This window comes from Pollicipes pollicipes, unplaced genomic scaffold (assembly GCF_011947565.3).
Source record: "Pollicipes pollicipes isolate AB1234 unplaced genomic scaffold, Ppol_2.1 Scaffold_6138;HRSCAF=7277_pilon_pilon_pilon, whole genome shotgun sequence".
NCBI lineage: Eukaryota > Metazoa > Arthropoda > Thecostraca > Pollicipedomorpha > Pollicipedidae > Pollicipes > Pollicipes pollicipes.
The window spans coordinates 32,743,761-32,756,908 of NW_023596818.1; the positions used below are offsets into that span (position 1 = coordinate 32,743,761).

Here is a 13,148-nt window from a genome sequence, read left to right on the forward strand (position 1 = left end):
GTGGCCGACGAGACGGCGGCCAAGACCAGTCTGCAGCGGTCGGCGCTGGACCGCACGCTCACCTCTGCAGAACAGGAGAACGCGGAGCTGCAGCGGCAAGGTGCGCAGCTTGGAGCAGCAGCTGAGCGGCCTGGAACAGCAGCACCTGCAGCGGCTGACGCAGATCAAACAGGGCAGGGTGGGTGCAGGACAGTGGCCGACAGATCAGGCAGGGTAGAGTGGTTGCTGCAAAGTGGCCGACAGACCAGACAGGGCAGGGTGGTTGTTGTACAGTGGCCGACAGATCAGGCAGGGTAGAGTGGTTGCCTGCAAAGTGGCCGACAGGGGCCGACAGACCAGACAGGGGCATCTGGCCCGTGCTTCGGTCGACGGTCGGACCGGACAGGAACGAGGTCTGGCACGAGTTACAACTTGCCACTACGCCCGTCGCCGGCAGTAGCGGACATTGCTCCGCTGTATGGTGTCATTAAGCCAGCGCCATGCTCAGATTGGCTTCTTATCCGAGATTAATTCCCTCGTTTGCGACAGGAACTGCCATTTGACGTGGATCAGATGCGAACGCGCTACACCCAGCTGGAGAAGACCATGGAGTCGAAGGAGCGCAGCTACAAACAGCGCATCGCCGGGCTGGAGCAGCAGGTGACAAAACTCGACCCACTGCACTGGCGGCCACTAGTGCTCACTGATGGCCACCGACGATCATTTATCACCACTGGCGGTGACTGATGATCGCCGCCTATCACCTGTAGTCATGGGTGATAGTCATGCCGCCTTTGGCAATGGAGGTCACTGATGGTCGGTCGCTGGCGTGCGCTCGCGGTCTGCGACGTCAGTGACGGTCACTGGCGTGCGGACTGGCGGACACGGTTGCTTGCCAATCACCTTCGGCGCATGCGCGGGTTGGGTGTGCGTGCCGAGAGTGGTGTGGTGCCGCCGGCGGCGGCGAGCGGGCCGACGCGGTGTCGTGTTTGCCGACGTGACGCGCCACCCCGCCTGACAGATCAAGACCCTGAAGGAGCAGCTGGCGCAGGAGATCCGCAAGCGCCAGGAGTACATGCTGCGCAGCTCGCGCGCCGGCGAGGAGATCCGCGAGATTCGCTCCACGCTGGACGACAGCCTGCGAGCCGTCGGCGGAAACGAAGGTGCGGCGAGCGGTGACGTTAGCGGAGTGACGTCACACCATCAGGCGCGGACACGTCTCCACCTCCATTCTCTGTTGGGCCTTGCTTGACATGGGCGGACGTATTGGAGCTATCCATGTCCGCATTGAACCCCTTGCCCTGCCAGTGTACAGAGAGTTGGTCCGAAGTTTTGCCTCGACGGCGCGAAATTCAAGCAATTAACCACAACAGAGCTTCTCGTGAACCTTGAGCAAATATCTCACCAAAATGGACGGTCACTGCAAGCTTTCCATGTTGTGACCTAGTCTGTGCAAGGCTATGGTAGTGGTTGACGTCACGTCGCAGTAAGGCTCCATGTGATGGGCCGAGCGACCTTGGGGAAGGCTGATTGCCTCGCCTCAAGGTGGCACTAGTCCCCGCGGTGGCTGGTGCTCAGGCACACTGGTAGCCGCCATCTCAATCATGACGAAAGATAGCGTCACTGTATGGAAAGAACATTTGTTTGCTGTCCAAACTTGATCGGTTAAGTTGACCCCTCTCAAAAGTGGCAGCAGGGCAATGTATCAAATTAAATGTGACTGAGGCAAAGCTTGGAACTTTACAAAGAACAAACAAATTAGCTGCATGCAAAAACATCACAAACAATTTTAAGCTGACGGCAAGGGGATGTTTGTCGGCAGGCCTAGCATAGCTTAAGTCCAACGCTTGATGTTAAGGTCAATGTTCAATGCCTAAGCTGAATGCCTCCATGAGATCGTTATTGTTTGCCAGCTGGTCACGTCAGTGTAGCCGGGTTGGCCGGGAGCTCCACTCTGTGTGGCGGAGGCCGCAGTTTGTGATCGTTCGCGGCCATGTCGGCAGAGCTGGACGCCGGCGCGCTGGACTTTGAGTCGCGCCGCCTGGACGCGCTGGTGGACCGGCACCGGCTGGCGGCCCGCGCCGGCCGCACTGTCCGCGCGCCGGTGGCCCGCTCTCCGGTCCGCTCACGCACCGTCAGTCCCAGGTCAGTCACGTCCCGCCCTAACTTGAGGTGCAGGCCAGTCGTGTCCCGTCAGTACCAGGTCAGTCACGTCCCGTCAGCTCCAGACCAGTGCCGCACCACCAGTCTCAGGTCAGTTGATCGAAACCGAACTGGCAACCTCTTGCCTGGGTACCGGTGAAATTATGGTTAATTTATGTATGACAGCGCGTCCAACGGCTTTGCGTAATGCCTCCCCACTAACCGCACGCATCTTTTGAATTCCGATAATTGATATGCCTTACGTTGCTGAGACGGTTCTCACGCGTCGTGACCTGGCTGGATGGCCGACCACTGACCTCTGATGTGCCCTGGGTCAGGTCGCCTCGTTTCCGTGTGCCGACGTCGCCCGTCCGTCGGCTGCCGGGCGCGGCGCGGCGCAGCCTGGCCTTCCGCTGATGGCCGCCGCCGCCGCCGGTGCGGCCCCGTTTCGCGCGGCACGGAGGAGCCGCTGCTGCAGGGTCGGAGCCAGGGCACCATTCGCACGCGGCGCGCCCGGCCCGGGACCGCCGCTGTGTCAGCACTGCCAGTACGGTGTCAAGTGTAATAGCACCGGCCGGGTGGCGGCCGCGCCGGCCGGCGCGCCTCCGGCACGCCGCCTCACCGCCTCAGACTACAGTGGGCCGCGGGAGCCGCGATCTCTAGTCTTGCTAGTCAGTAGTGCATCGCGCCGCGGTGTCAGTGGGAGTTGGAGGCCTGCGCGTCGTACAGCTCATCTCCTTGAACGGCGTGTTGGTGTAATCCTGAAGCGGAATCCGTCCATACCGGTGCCTGTGAATCCGTCCGCCGGTGCCTGTGAATCCGTCCGATCTTTCCGTTTGTGATCAGAGACGACGTGGCGACGAAAGGCCTTGGATGCTGCTTCAGTGTTTCGCTGTTCACCACGTTTTACACCGTATTTGAATCGCGGGTGAAAATCAGGCTTGCATTTCGAATGTTTACGTCAATTTCTCCCTTGTTTCGCCCATTTTCCCAGTGGCGACTGATGCCCATCTAGTGAGGTCCCCATCTCCCGCTGTGCTCCTGGACCCTTTGCTGGCGCTGTTGGGTCGCCCACCGTGGACCCTTCAGCGAGACCCTGCCGCCCCTTTCCTCTGTGTGCTGTGTGCCCGCGTGTCTGCCCCGCCAGCCGCGTCGCCGCCTGTCTGCCCTCTTGGAGACGGAGCGGTGACGGGCCGCCTATCCCCGCACGCGCCGGACCGCCGGCCGGCCGGATCTGCACGCGTTCTAATCTCGGTAGAACACCGCTGCAGTCCGGAACACCTTCGTCACCCGCCCTGTCCTCTCCTCTCTCCTCTCTCCTCTCCTCTGCCCGTTGCCTGCCGCCGTTCGTTACCAGTCCTCCGGGTTTGCTGTTTTGCTGGCCGTCTTGTGCGGTGTTTGGTTTGTGAAATCGGCCGTCGCCGGCTGCCGTCCGGCCGCATGCGTGTCACGTGACCGAGATTAGAATGGATGTCACCTGAAATTTTGTCGCGCAGTAATGTCGGGCTGTTCACTACCGTTCGGCACGCGGTTGTCTCCGAGCTGTATGGGCAACAACCGGAGTTTTTTGCTCACTGCTCAGACATCGATGTCGCGAACACTGCCGCTGATAGTGCTTAGTTTTAGATCATCTTCAGAGGGCGACGAGTGCTCCATACTATCGGTGGCAAATAGTGTTGTTACATTTGCTTGGCTGCTATATCTTTTGTCAACCTGTATGCTGCACATGCTGACGCTTTAAATTTACAATTAGCCGCATGCCTTGTTGTGTCCGGTCGTAGCCTGAGCAGCCAACTGGCGTTTGGTTAAGATGGCTGCCCATGCTCGGCCGAGTGTAGAATACATGTGACGTCACACATGACAATGACGGCTTTGTTGAAGGTTGTCCTGAATTTCATGACTCCGATTTAACAGGAAAATATCGCCGGGCTCATTATTCCATCACGAATAGAAAATAACCAAAAGCTCGGCTTCAGCCGATCTGTGTTTCGTGGGAATTAATGGCAATGCTACAGTCATCTTTTTTCGACATTGCTTATGCGCGATGACGTTTGATGGCATATTTAGTGTTCGAAGTTGCATTGGTTGCGCGGTTATTTATTGCCGTCTCAAAAACGGTCAACGCATTCCTACTCGATCAACACTGTTCGTTACCTACCAAAAACATCGAAAAAGCAGCTATCTACAATGCGGGACGGCTACAACCAGTGCTTAAGTAGATATTCGCTAAAGAGGAGCACAAGCGTGAAGATCACTCGGGAAGGCATGTGAAAAAGTGGATGCACCGAAAATCAGCTCATACCTAAAGTTCACTTCAAAATCTCCGGCATGATTTTATGATTCGACTGCGTTTGGTTGCCAGGAATTTTGTTCTACTTTTGGCTTTGTCCCATTTCGGAGGCGGGCACGCGGTGACGGTGGTTCCATTATGGCAGCGTTTCTGTCCGTATCAATATGACCGTAAGGAAGGCGCATTAAAAAAGCTACAATATTACAGTGTTGCCAGGTTCTTCAGAATTTTCAAAGCTGTTTTTGAAATGAAAATTGGTTTCCCTTCTTACGAAGAGAGAACGCTACGAAGCTACCTCGCCGCGCCCAATCCCTTAAGCCAGTAGTATTCCAGAATTCCTAAGCCTAGGGACCTAACATGTAGGCATGTGTGCACAATGCCAACAGACAAAAGTGTCCGTTACCCAATCCTTAGTATTCAAGAAAACGATTTTACGAAATATGGCAATGGTGGAGGTTGGTGGTGGAGGCTAGCAGAAACCTGTGCTATTTATGAAATCGTAGATTTTTGACGAGATCGACATCTTTGTAGGAAAACATACTGCCAGCACCATGTAATGTGTAAAATGTTCCGTGTCGTTAACCTGGAAATAATCCAGTTTTGTTATGCATGCCCTGAGTCTCTTGAATTAGTACGCCCTCTAGCTATGCATAAACACTGTGTGTTCCACATATTCAAAAACCGACGAATATCAAGTATACTGCGCCACCGGCACTGACAAACCTCTTGCTTTCGAAGGTAGGAATGCGTCGTTTAATAAACTCGCAAATGATTCAAGCGCTATCGCATGAAATTACGCTTCAGGCTTGGTGCTAAAATTACGCCATAGGCTTGGTGCAAACGCCTAAACCTGTGCCTGGCCGAATGGGGGGGGGGGGGTCTGAGGCAGCTGCGCCCGGCCAGGTTAGGTCAAAGGCGGTCGTTCTGATAAGTGCATTGGAAACCTATATTAACACGTCAAGACGGATATTGAGAGCACGGAAATAAGTGCTAAGACTGTGGTGAGTCCGTTACGACCACTTCTGTTCCCCACAAGAGTCAGGTTAGATCAGGTCAGCATTCAAATTTGGTCTACCAACAGCACACAAGTACGATACCTTTTTACAATGTGCTTCTAAGATTACTTCATTATGTGCAGTTGTGGGGCAAAATTTTCCAGACCCAAAAATACCATTTAAGACTGATCCACAGGTCATCTGAGATCAACTTAGGTCAGACTGATAAACCATGCGATCGAAAAAATTGAACTGTTAACAGGGTCTATCTAAACAGCACCATACTTTTCTGCGCGATCAGAAATAGTGTATTGTACATCTGCAGGTATTGAATATCGTATAGCTGTTGTTAACATCATACATCAGCCTTTCGATTCTTGCCAAATTGTTTGCAACGAGCTAAGAGCAGCCACGTTATAACATGAAATTATGCGTCATCAGCTTTACGAACACGAAAAGGAGTTGGTTACACGCGTCGCGCTCGTTCAACTAGCCTCTCCTTTACTGGAAACAAAAGTACTCGGCCTAGGATGACCTTATATGATCTTGCACATTTGTACGTGAACTATTGTGACATCATGCATTTGAGTGATATCATTTCTAAACCTGCTTATTTTGCGCTCAGCACGTGTTTTACAGAAGGCAGCCATAGAGGTGTGCCATGACCTGGGCCGAGGCCATGTACTCACAACATGTGTTGTGCATGTGAGTGAGTACTTTTTCTTCACATAAAAACACTACAGGTACACAAAAATTCGTGCAAATTTGTGTTGTGTACGAGCATAGTAAAAGCGGCCTGATGTCAAGCCACTGATCTCAGATTTTCCGAAGAATCGTAAAGATACAAGTTATAGGTAATACCATGTGCCATTACTATAGCAAGTTTGAACAATGGCAAATGAGCCACAGAACAGTGATGTGTGGTCAGATTTTTGGTGGTTGACCTCTTTGGCCTGACCTAGGTCACTGATATTGGTAGATCAAACCTTCAAATGTGGAGAAAGGATGACAGAATGATAGGTAAACAGGTGCTGAAAATGTCGTGCGACTGCGAGCGTTGGTTTTTACCCGCGCTCGAAAAACCATAGGGAGAAGTCAACTTTTTCGGGCCGCGCGCGGGTTAAAACTGCTGCGCGCCGCACGGCTGGTAGATTGTTTATTACGCACTAGCGAAGTCCACAGCAGTCCGAATCGGTAAAATAGATCCTTAAAATAATGACTGGCTCTTGAACTGAGAAATGGCCGAATACTAAGAGTGGAGATGCAAGGCAGAGCATGCGCAAGGTACTCGTTTCACTCGTTTTAAGGGCCGGGTGGGGCGGAGACAGGCGGCAGCTACCACACAACCAAGGGTATCAGGAATCCAAACTAGATGTTGGGTGAGTAGTGACAACCTGTCTTTGTTCGGAAACATGTACGAATCTTTCCAGCGATGGAACTGCAATGTTGGTGACCGTCGGCGCAGTGCAGTGAAGCTCCTGACGTGGACCCTGGGATCTGACACGCGTGGCCATGCGTAATTCCAAGAACAAGTCATCTATCTGAATGTCAAAACGCACAAAACAACTCTCAATTGCAGTAATAAGCCATATCTAGCCCAGACCATACTGTTTTCAAGCGGCGTCTCGCATGTCTAGAATGTGGCTGGAACTGGATCTCAAGTCTGGAGGGAACTGGATTGCAAGTCTGGAGAGTTGTGCATAACAAACAGCGTATAAGAAACCGCCTTTACTTGTGCGTATGCGTAACAGTGACACACTATCATGATTTATATCAACCTTTTTCTCAAACTGGCAGCATGATTTCTGTAGATTGGTACAAAAGTACAACGGAGAGAAATTGCAGCACCTATCTAATACGAAAACCAGACTGTCAACTGTCGCCACCGTAACAGGTCAAGAGCACTGTAAATGCATGCAAACAGACACTCGCCTCTCCGGGGGTGCCATACCCGCGCCATGCGCACGGTCATCTCCGGTTTTGTAGCTATGGATAATGGTTCTAGCCGCTTGGCTGGCCGTAAAGACTGCATAGACGAGCAGCACAGGCTTGTTATACTCAACGAGCTACGACAGTCAAGGAGGGGCTGGTCGTCTTTAGCCACACAGGCCTGACCAGACAAGTCCCGACGGAGTGCACCAAGGACCGAGTGAAGTCATTTGACTGGCGTTGTGCGCTGATGGCTGCCTCCTTTTTCTGCCAACGAGCGCCATTCTCACTGGAAAATAAAGCTTCTGATATGATCGGATACGTTCGGTGACAACAAGAAACGGAAGTCTTGCGAGCCATTTGGTGACACCATTGCGAAATTGAAAACGAATTAGTTTGAATTAGAAAAAAGTAGTAGCTTAAATCAGAACAGTTTTCAGCAGGTGACCAAAATGCACTACAGACCAGGGAGCCATCAAAAAGTCTAGGATCGCAGCGTCCAGTGTTCATATCGCTCAGGATCGCAGCATCCATTATTCGCAACGTCCAGAAAACGTTCAATTCCGTGCCCATTTTGGGCGTTCATAAGGTCCAGGGACGCAACGTCCAGAGTCGCAAAGTCCAGAGCCGTATGATCCAGTGTTCAAAACGTCCAGTATCCATGGCAACCAGGCTAGTTTGGATTCCTGCCGCTAGATAACACTACAGAAGCATCTTTGAGTCGTGCCGCTATTTCCCTCTTTTGTCAACAGATGGCACAGTCAACCTGGCATTCCACTGATGATCACGTGATGCGTACAGTTAAGTATGGTTACTATAAATTACCTAGACACCTGGCGGTCATGTCCGGGGCTCACCGGCGGACTGGGCGCAAACGCACCGGGCTGCGGCGCGGCCGGAGACATGGCGGGCGGCGCCGGCTTGGAAGGGACCGCTGCACCCGCGGGGTAAGCAGGCTCTCCCGCCCCGCCGCTGCTGCCTGGGACCCAAATGCCGGGGTACACTCAGTTGCTCAGGGGCCCTTCATATTGGTATCGGGTTCTTTCTACTTGCTTGGAGGGCTCCGTGCTGTTGCTGGGGCCCCATAGAAGGCAACGCTCCGGGGCATTCGATGCTCAGGGGCAAACTTCATTGACCTATGGCTCTTTTGCTTTTTGAGCTTATTTGCTGAAGACCATTCCCTTATCAGAGCTCTCTCTGTTCACCTGCCCGGGCACTCTTGATCACACATGGGCGTTCAGTCATCTGATCTTCGGTTATTGCCGTTTGTTGTTGACTGAATTCGCGGCTATGCCGATTACGCCGATGAATTCGTTCCTGTCATTGTCGAACAATCTTACACGCCGCCGATGTTGTGCATCTTATTTCCGTTGTTTATTAAATCTGTGACGACTATTATACTTGCACGTTACGTTTTGATTCATTTTGAAAGATAGAATGTTCTGTATTCTCTTGCAACAGACAAAGCAAAAACTCTGTATTAGTCCTCAGCCATCAGTGGATCACATCAACTACCCGGCTAATCGTGTATAAGCTAGGAATCAAGCTTGTAACTGATTTTGATGGTATCTAGCAGCCAATTTAAGTGTATGGTGCCATGTTTTCTTCGAAATATTTAGCCTTAAGACGACAGAATCCACCATGATCCGACGAAAATGAACAAGCTCGATGTATTTGCCTACAAATCACGCCTAGTTTTCTAGGGCTGTGCGCAGTAAGCTAGGTTCCCGTATACAAACTGCGTTTATAAGAATATTAAAACTCAATGGCCGCAATACGAAGATTTTTGGTGGATAGAACCTAGAGCTCTATGGAGCTCACAAAATAAGAGGCCTTCTCCAGTTTTCCAGCATTTTCGCAGCGTACATGTGTGGAGATTCAATTACCGTGAATTTTACTGTTTCCGATCACTCCGATATGGTGTTGTGTTAGCTCTGGCCGGTGCTTTTGCCCGAATCGCACAGAGCGTTCGATAATTATGTATATATATATATATATATATATATATATATATATATATATATATCCTGATATGGCGAGAGACACACGAAGCTCTACATGACTGGTGACTGACTTTTCTATATATCTGGCTCTCCATTTCATTTCGGCACCTTAAACACATCAATCAGAGCACAAAACACGAGCATACAAACCAACAATAAACTTTTCACTGGACAGCACTCACTGCCGTTCTGACTTGGCAACATCAGGCAATTCTTTAGCCGTTCAGAAGACGTCATTGGCACCACACACTGTGAATAACACAATCAACACAGCAAATCACAACACTGCTTGCCAATCACCCCATACCCGTGCCATTCATCAGTGTCTTGTTCCCTGTCTAAGCGATATATTTGTAATGCTGCTCCAAAGAGATAGCTCAGCAGTTTGATTCATTGTTTTGCTTAGAAGTCGTTTGTGGTCATGAATGAGCAATGCATCCAGAATAATGAGTTTTATTGTGTTGTGTGTAGATGAAAGAACTGCAGTGTTTTGTGTAAGCGTTCAGCGTGCTGGGAAAGTATTGTGGTCGGGCTGTACGTGATTTCTTGGCGCCCCCTCCGTGAGGTGCTCTGTGAAACGGAACAAAAATGCTGTAGTTACGCCATCACATGATACGGAACCTTGCAGTAACACCTGGCAGCGGTCAACAGACGGGTGGAAATGACCACGTATCGAAATCGGTACTTTCCAACGCTTTATGAAGTCAATGGGTATGCTTGTGAAAGGTTTCCCGGGCCGGATGTTCCACTAGTGCAATTTTTAGATTGGTAGTCTGGACGGATTACGGGAAGGCGCAATGGGAAGGCGCACTGGCGTATCTCTCTTGCTCGTAATGCTGCGACTGCTGAATCCGTTCAGAGAGCCAACTGGTCAGCCAACTGAATTGCATTGGTATAACGTTCTGGTCAGCAGCTGAAGGGCATTCCGTCCCATCCTGGGATCCCCAGCGGCTTTTATTCTGGCGATAGCCCCCAGGGCCGTATGGAGACCCTCAGAAGGATGCATCACAACCGGTCCCCTCCTCGATATGGCAGGCCCTCGGCCCTCGCTGATGCAAGCGGACCCTTTACTGGCACGGGAAGTCCAATAATTGTTACCGAGACACTCATTCGCCTTATCGGCCCCTGGTTGAAATGGTGCGGGGGCTGCCTCGTCCGTCACTGGTGTCCCTGACGGGTACATACCTCTCCACTGTCTCATTGTACACGTGGACCCTTTTTTGTCATTTCTCATAAATCCTTTCATTGTCAGGAGGGGCCAGACCAGCACAACATGCACTTCCACATACGGGGCCCCATCATCATCTCTATTTTGCAAATGTGCTCCTGGTTCCCCTGGGGCTCATCGCCGACACATGGTCTCCTGGTAGGGGCTGTGGTCACTGACCAGCAATGTGTGTCCTTAATTATTTCCGGTGTCCCGACCAATGAAGGATGCATTCGGATTGACATTTAGAGATATTGGCCTTGGCCCTGCTCGGGAAATCAACCCTAGGCCCCAGAATGGCACGGAACGGACTGCCCGATATTGCTGTTCTCAGTCAGCTGTCTCAAATAAAGACAGTCGCGCGGGACCTCCGATCAGTGCTAGAGCTACTCTGACATTATAGGGTCCGGCCTTCGGGCTTTATCCCTCCATACGACCTCTGATTCGCGCTTCGGACCCTTTAATCGGACCCCTGATTTTCGGCCCCATGGGACCAAACAGGGACTCTCGGGACCCATGTGGGACTCTCAGAGCCCAAGAGGTGGGGTGGGCGGTAGTCGTGCTGAAATTAATTCCTCGTAAAAATATGGCTTTAGGGGCCATTTTAAGTGCCCCTGGAATATTGTATCGCTTTAAAATGAATGTTTGGGCCGATTGTGGTGTTCCAATTCAAATTGGGTGCTCATGACAATAAATGTTATGATGCCCCAGAATCAAGGTTCTTGATGCCTTTCCAACGAAGGTGCCAAACCAGGGTTTCGTCAGGGTGTACGACAGAAGAATTGTGGTGCTCTTGTATTCCGGTGCCCCTTGATAGGGAAGTTTTGGACCACCTTCAATTGTTCTTTCAATCGCCCACTTGCACTTGGTGTCTCAAGGAAATAAATGCAGTGGTAGTCCGAAAGAAACGTGCCCCATGGCCGAATGGGCCGATGAGGATTTAGAAAATGGAGAGGCATGGATATTGTGATGACTCCTGGAATTACGTGCCTTTAGAAAATAAATGTGATAATGGCTCGAAAAGAAGGTTGCTGGTTAGAGGGTTAGGGCGACAATAGTGTAAGGGTTAGCGCGTCTGCGTTAACTACTGCGCGCCTGGGAAGCCAGAGATGCGGGGTTCGATTCCCCATGGTGCCCGCACTTCCTGCCAGGGTGAGAGGCAGGCGACACCATATTGCCTCAGCAGCTATGTGCGTCGTAAGGCCCAAATGATAAAGAAGGTATCGGTGCCTGTTTCCCTGAACTGCTTTGCCCCTTCCTTGAACGATCCTATTCATAATTTTTCCAGTGTGAAGGGCACACTGATAGTGATGCCCCTGGATTTTGGTGCCCTTTTGAAATTATGGTTTTGGGCTTTGTTTATGGCTTGCTTTGATGTCGTGCCTCTTGAATGTAGATGACGCCGCCCCGAAAGAAAAGATTTTGTGCCTCCTTGTCCAAGGGTCCGATCCAGGATTTTATCAGGGCGGCAACATAGTTATGTGTCTGGAATTCCTGGCTCTTTCAGAATAATGGATCGGGACTCTTTCTGGTCCTCTCTGGAATTGGGTGCTTCCTGAAAATAAAGGTCATGGTGCCCCGAAATGAAGACTTCGGCGCTCCCTCGCGGAATGGGCCGAGGCAGGATTTCGTCAAGGGGCATAGCACGAATGTTGTGGTGCCCCTGCAATTTGGTGTTTCATAAAAATACAGGTTATGTGGTTCCGAATTGGATGTATTACTGTCCCTTCGCGATGGTAGTTGGCGCCTCCCCGGGGCGTCAAAACCCCATGGGACTCAAGGGGAAGAGACATGACCCCATGATCCCTCCCCTATGGACCCGTCCCTGTTTTGTGGTGCTCCAGGAAAGGTGTAGTAGAACAACAAGATGACGGGCTGTGTGGAGAAAGGAGGACGACAAGATGGCGCGCCACGGAAAGTAGGACAACGAACCGATCTCGCGCTTTGAGGTTAAAAAAATAGCTATTCGGGGAAAGTGATTTTTGGTTGCCATAAAACACATCCCAAAGATCTGACCGATCTGACAAAGAGACCGTGTTGGCTCAGCGCGGAGGAAGTGGTCAAGTACCATACACTGATGACCATCACCTGTATGCTGCAGAGTAACAATGGATCGGGATGATCTGTGATAATGGATACGTTTCCTATGTTTCATATGTAAACGAGAGCCTAGAAAAGATGCCATCCGATAATGAATGTCTGTATCTGTATATGTAACCCTCGCCATTCGCGCTGTTAAAGAAGTTATTGTGTTAATGGCCAGGAACTCAGTTTTTTGTATCGTGCCTTTGTTAAAGACATGCCTTTATTCGAATGCTTTGCTAAGTATCGTAATAAACTAGAAGCACTCAGGACGATTCAACGTGAACCTTATCATCTGTGCGAAAGAAATAGCTGGAGTTGCTTCACGTATGAGCGCAACCAAGAGGAGCATCATGGAAGTTAAGCCCCCCCCCCCCTTTCTTTCCGTGAGAATCGAGCAGTGTTTTGATCGCGACGTTACTGAGTATAATTTCGCAATACGGTGCACAAAGAAATGCTTTGACTTCACACTGCACTGATCTTCATTGGCAAGGCAATGCCCCGCACACCATCAGTAATTA

The 13,148-nt window shown here is 51.0% G+C and overlaps 1 protein-coding gene across 1 annotated transcript; it reads left to right on the forward strand.

The window, feature by feature from the left end:
* The first annotated feature begins 109 nt into the window (after window positions 1-109).
* LOC119105588 (uncharacterized) lies at window positions 110-3,310 on the forward strand. The gene is made up of 5 exons (XM_037229049.1): window positions 110-178; window positions 529-639; window positions 1,001-1,142; window positions 1,983-2,053; window positions 3,269-3,310. Exons 2-5 carry the CDS (start codon window positions 553-555, stop codon window positions 3,308-3,310), a joined length of 342 nt encoding a protein of 113 aa, XP_037084944.1. The 5' UTR covers window positions 110-178; window positions 529-552.
* Window positions 3,311-13,148: the final 9,838 nt, after the last annotated feature.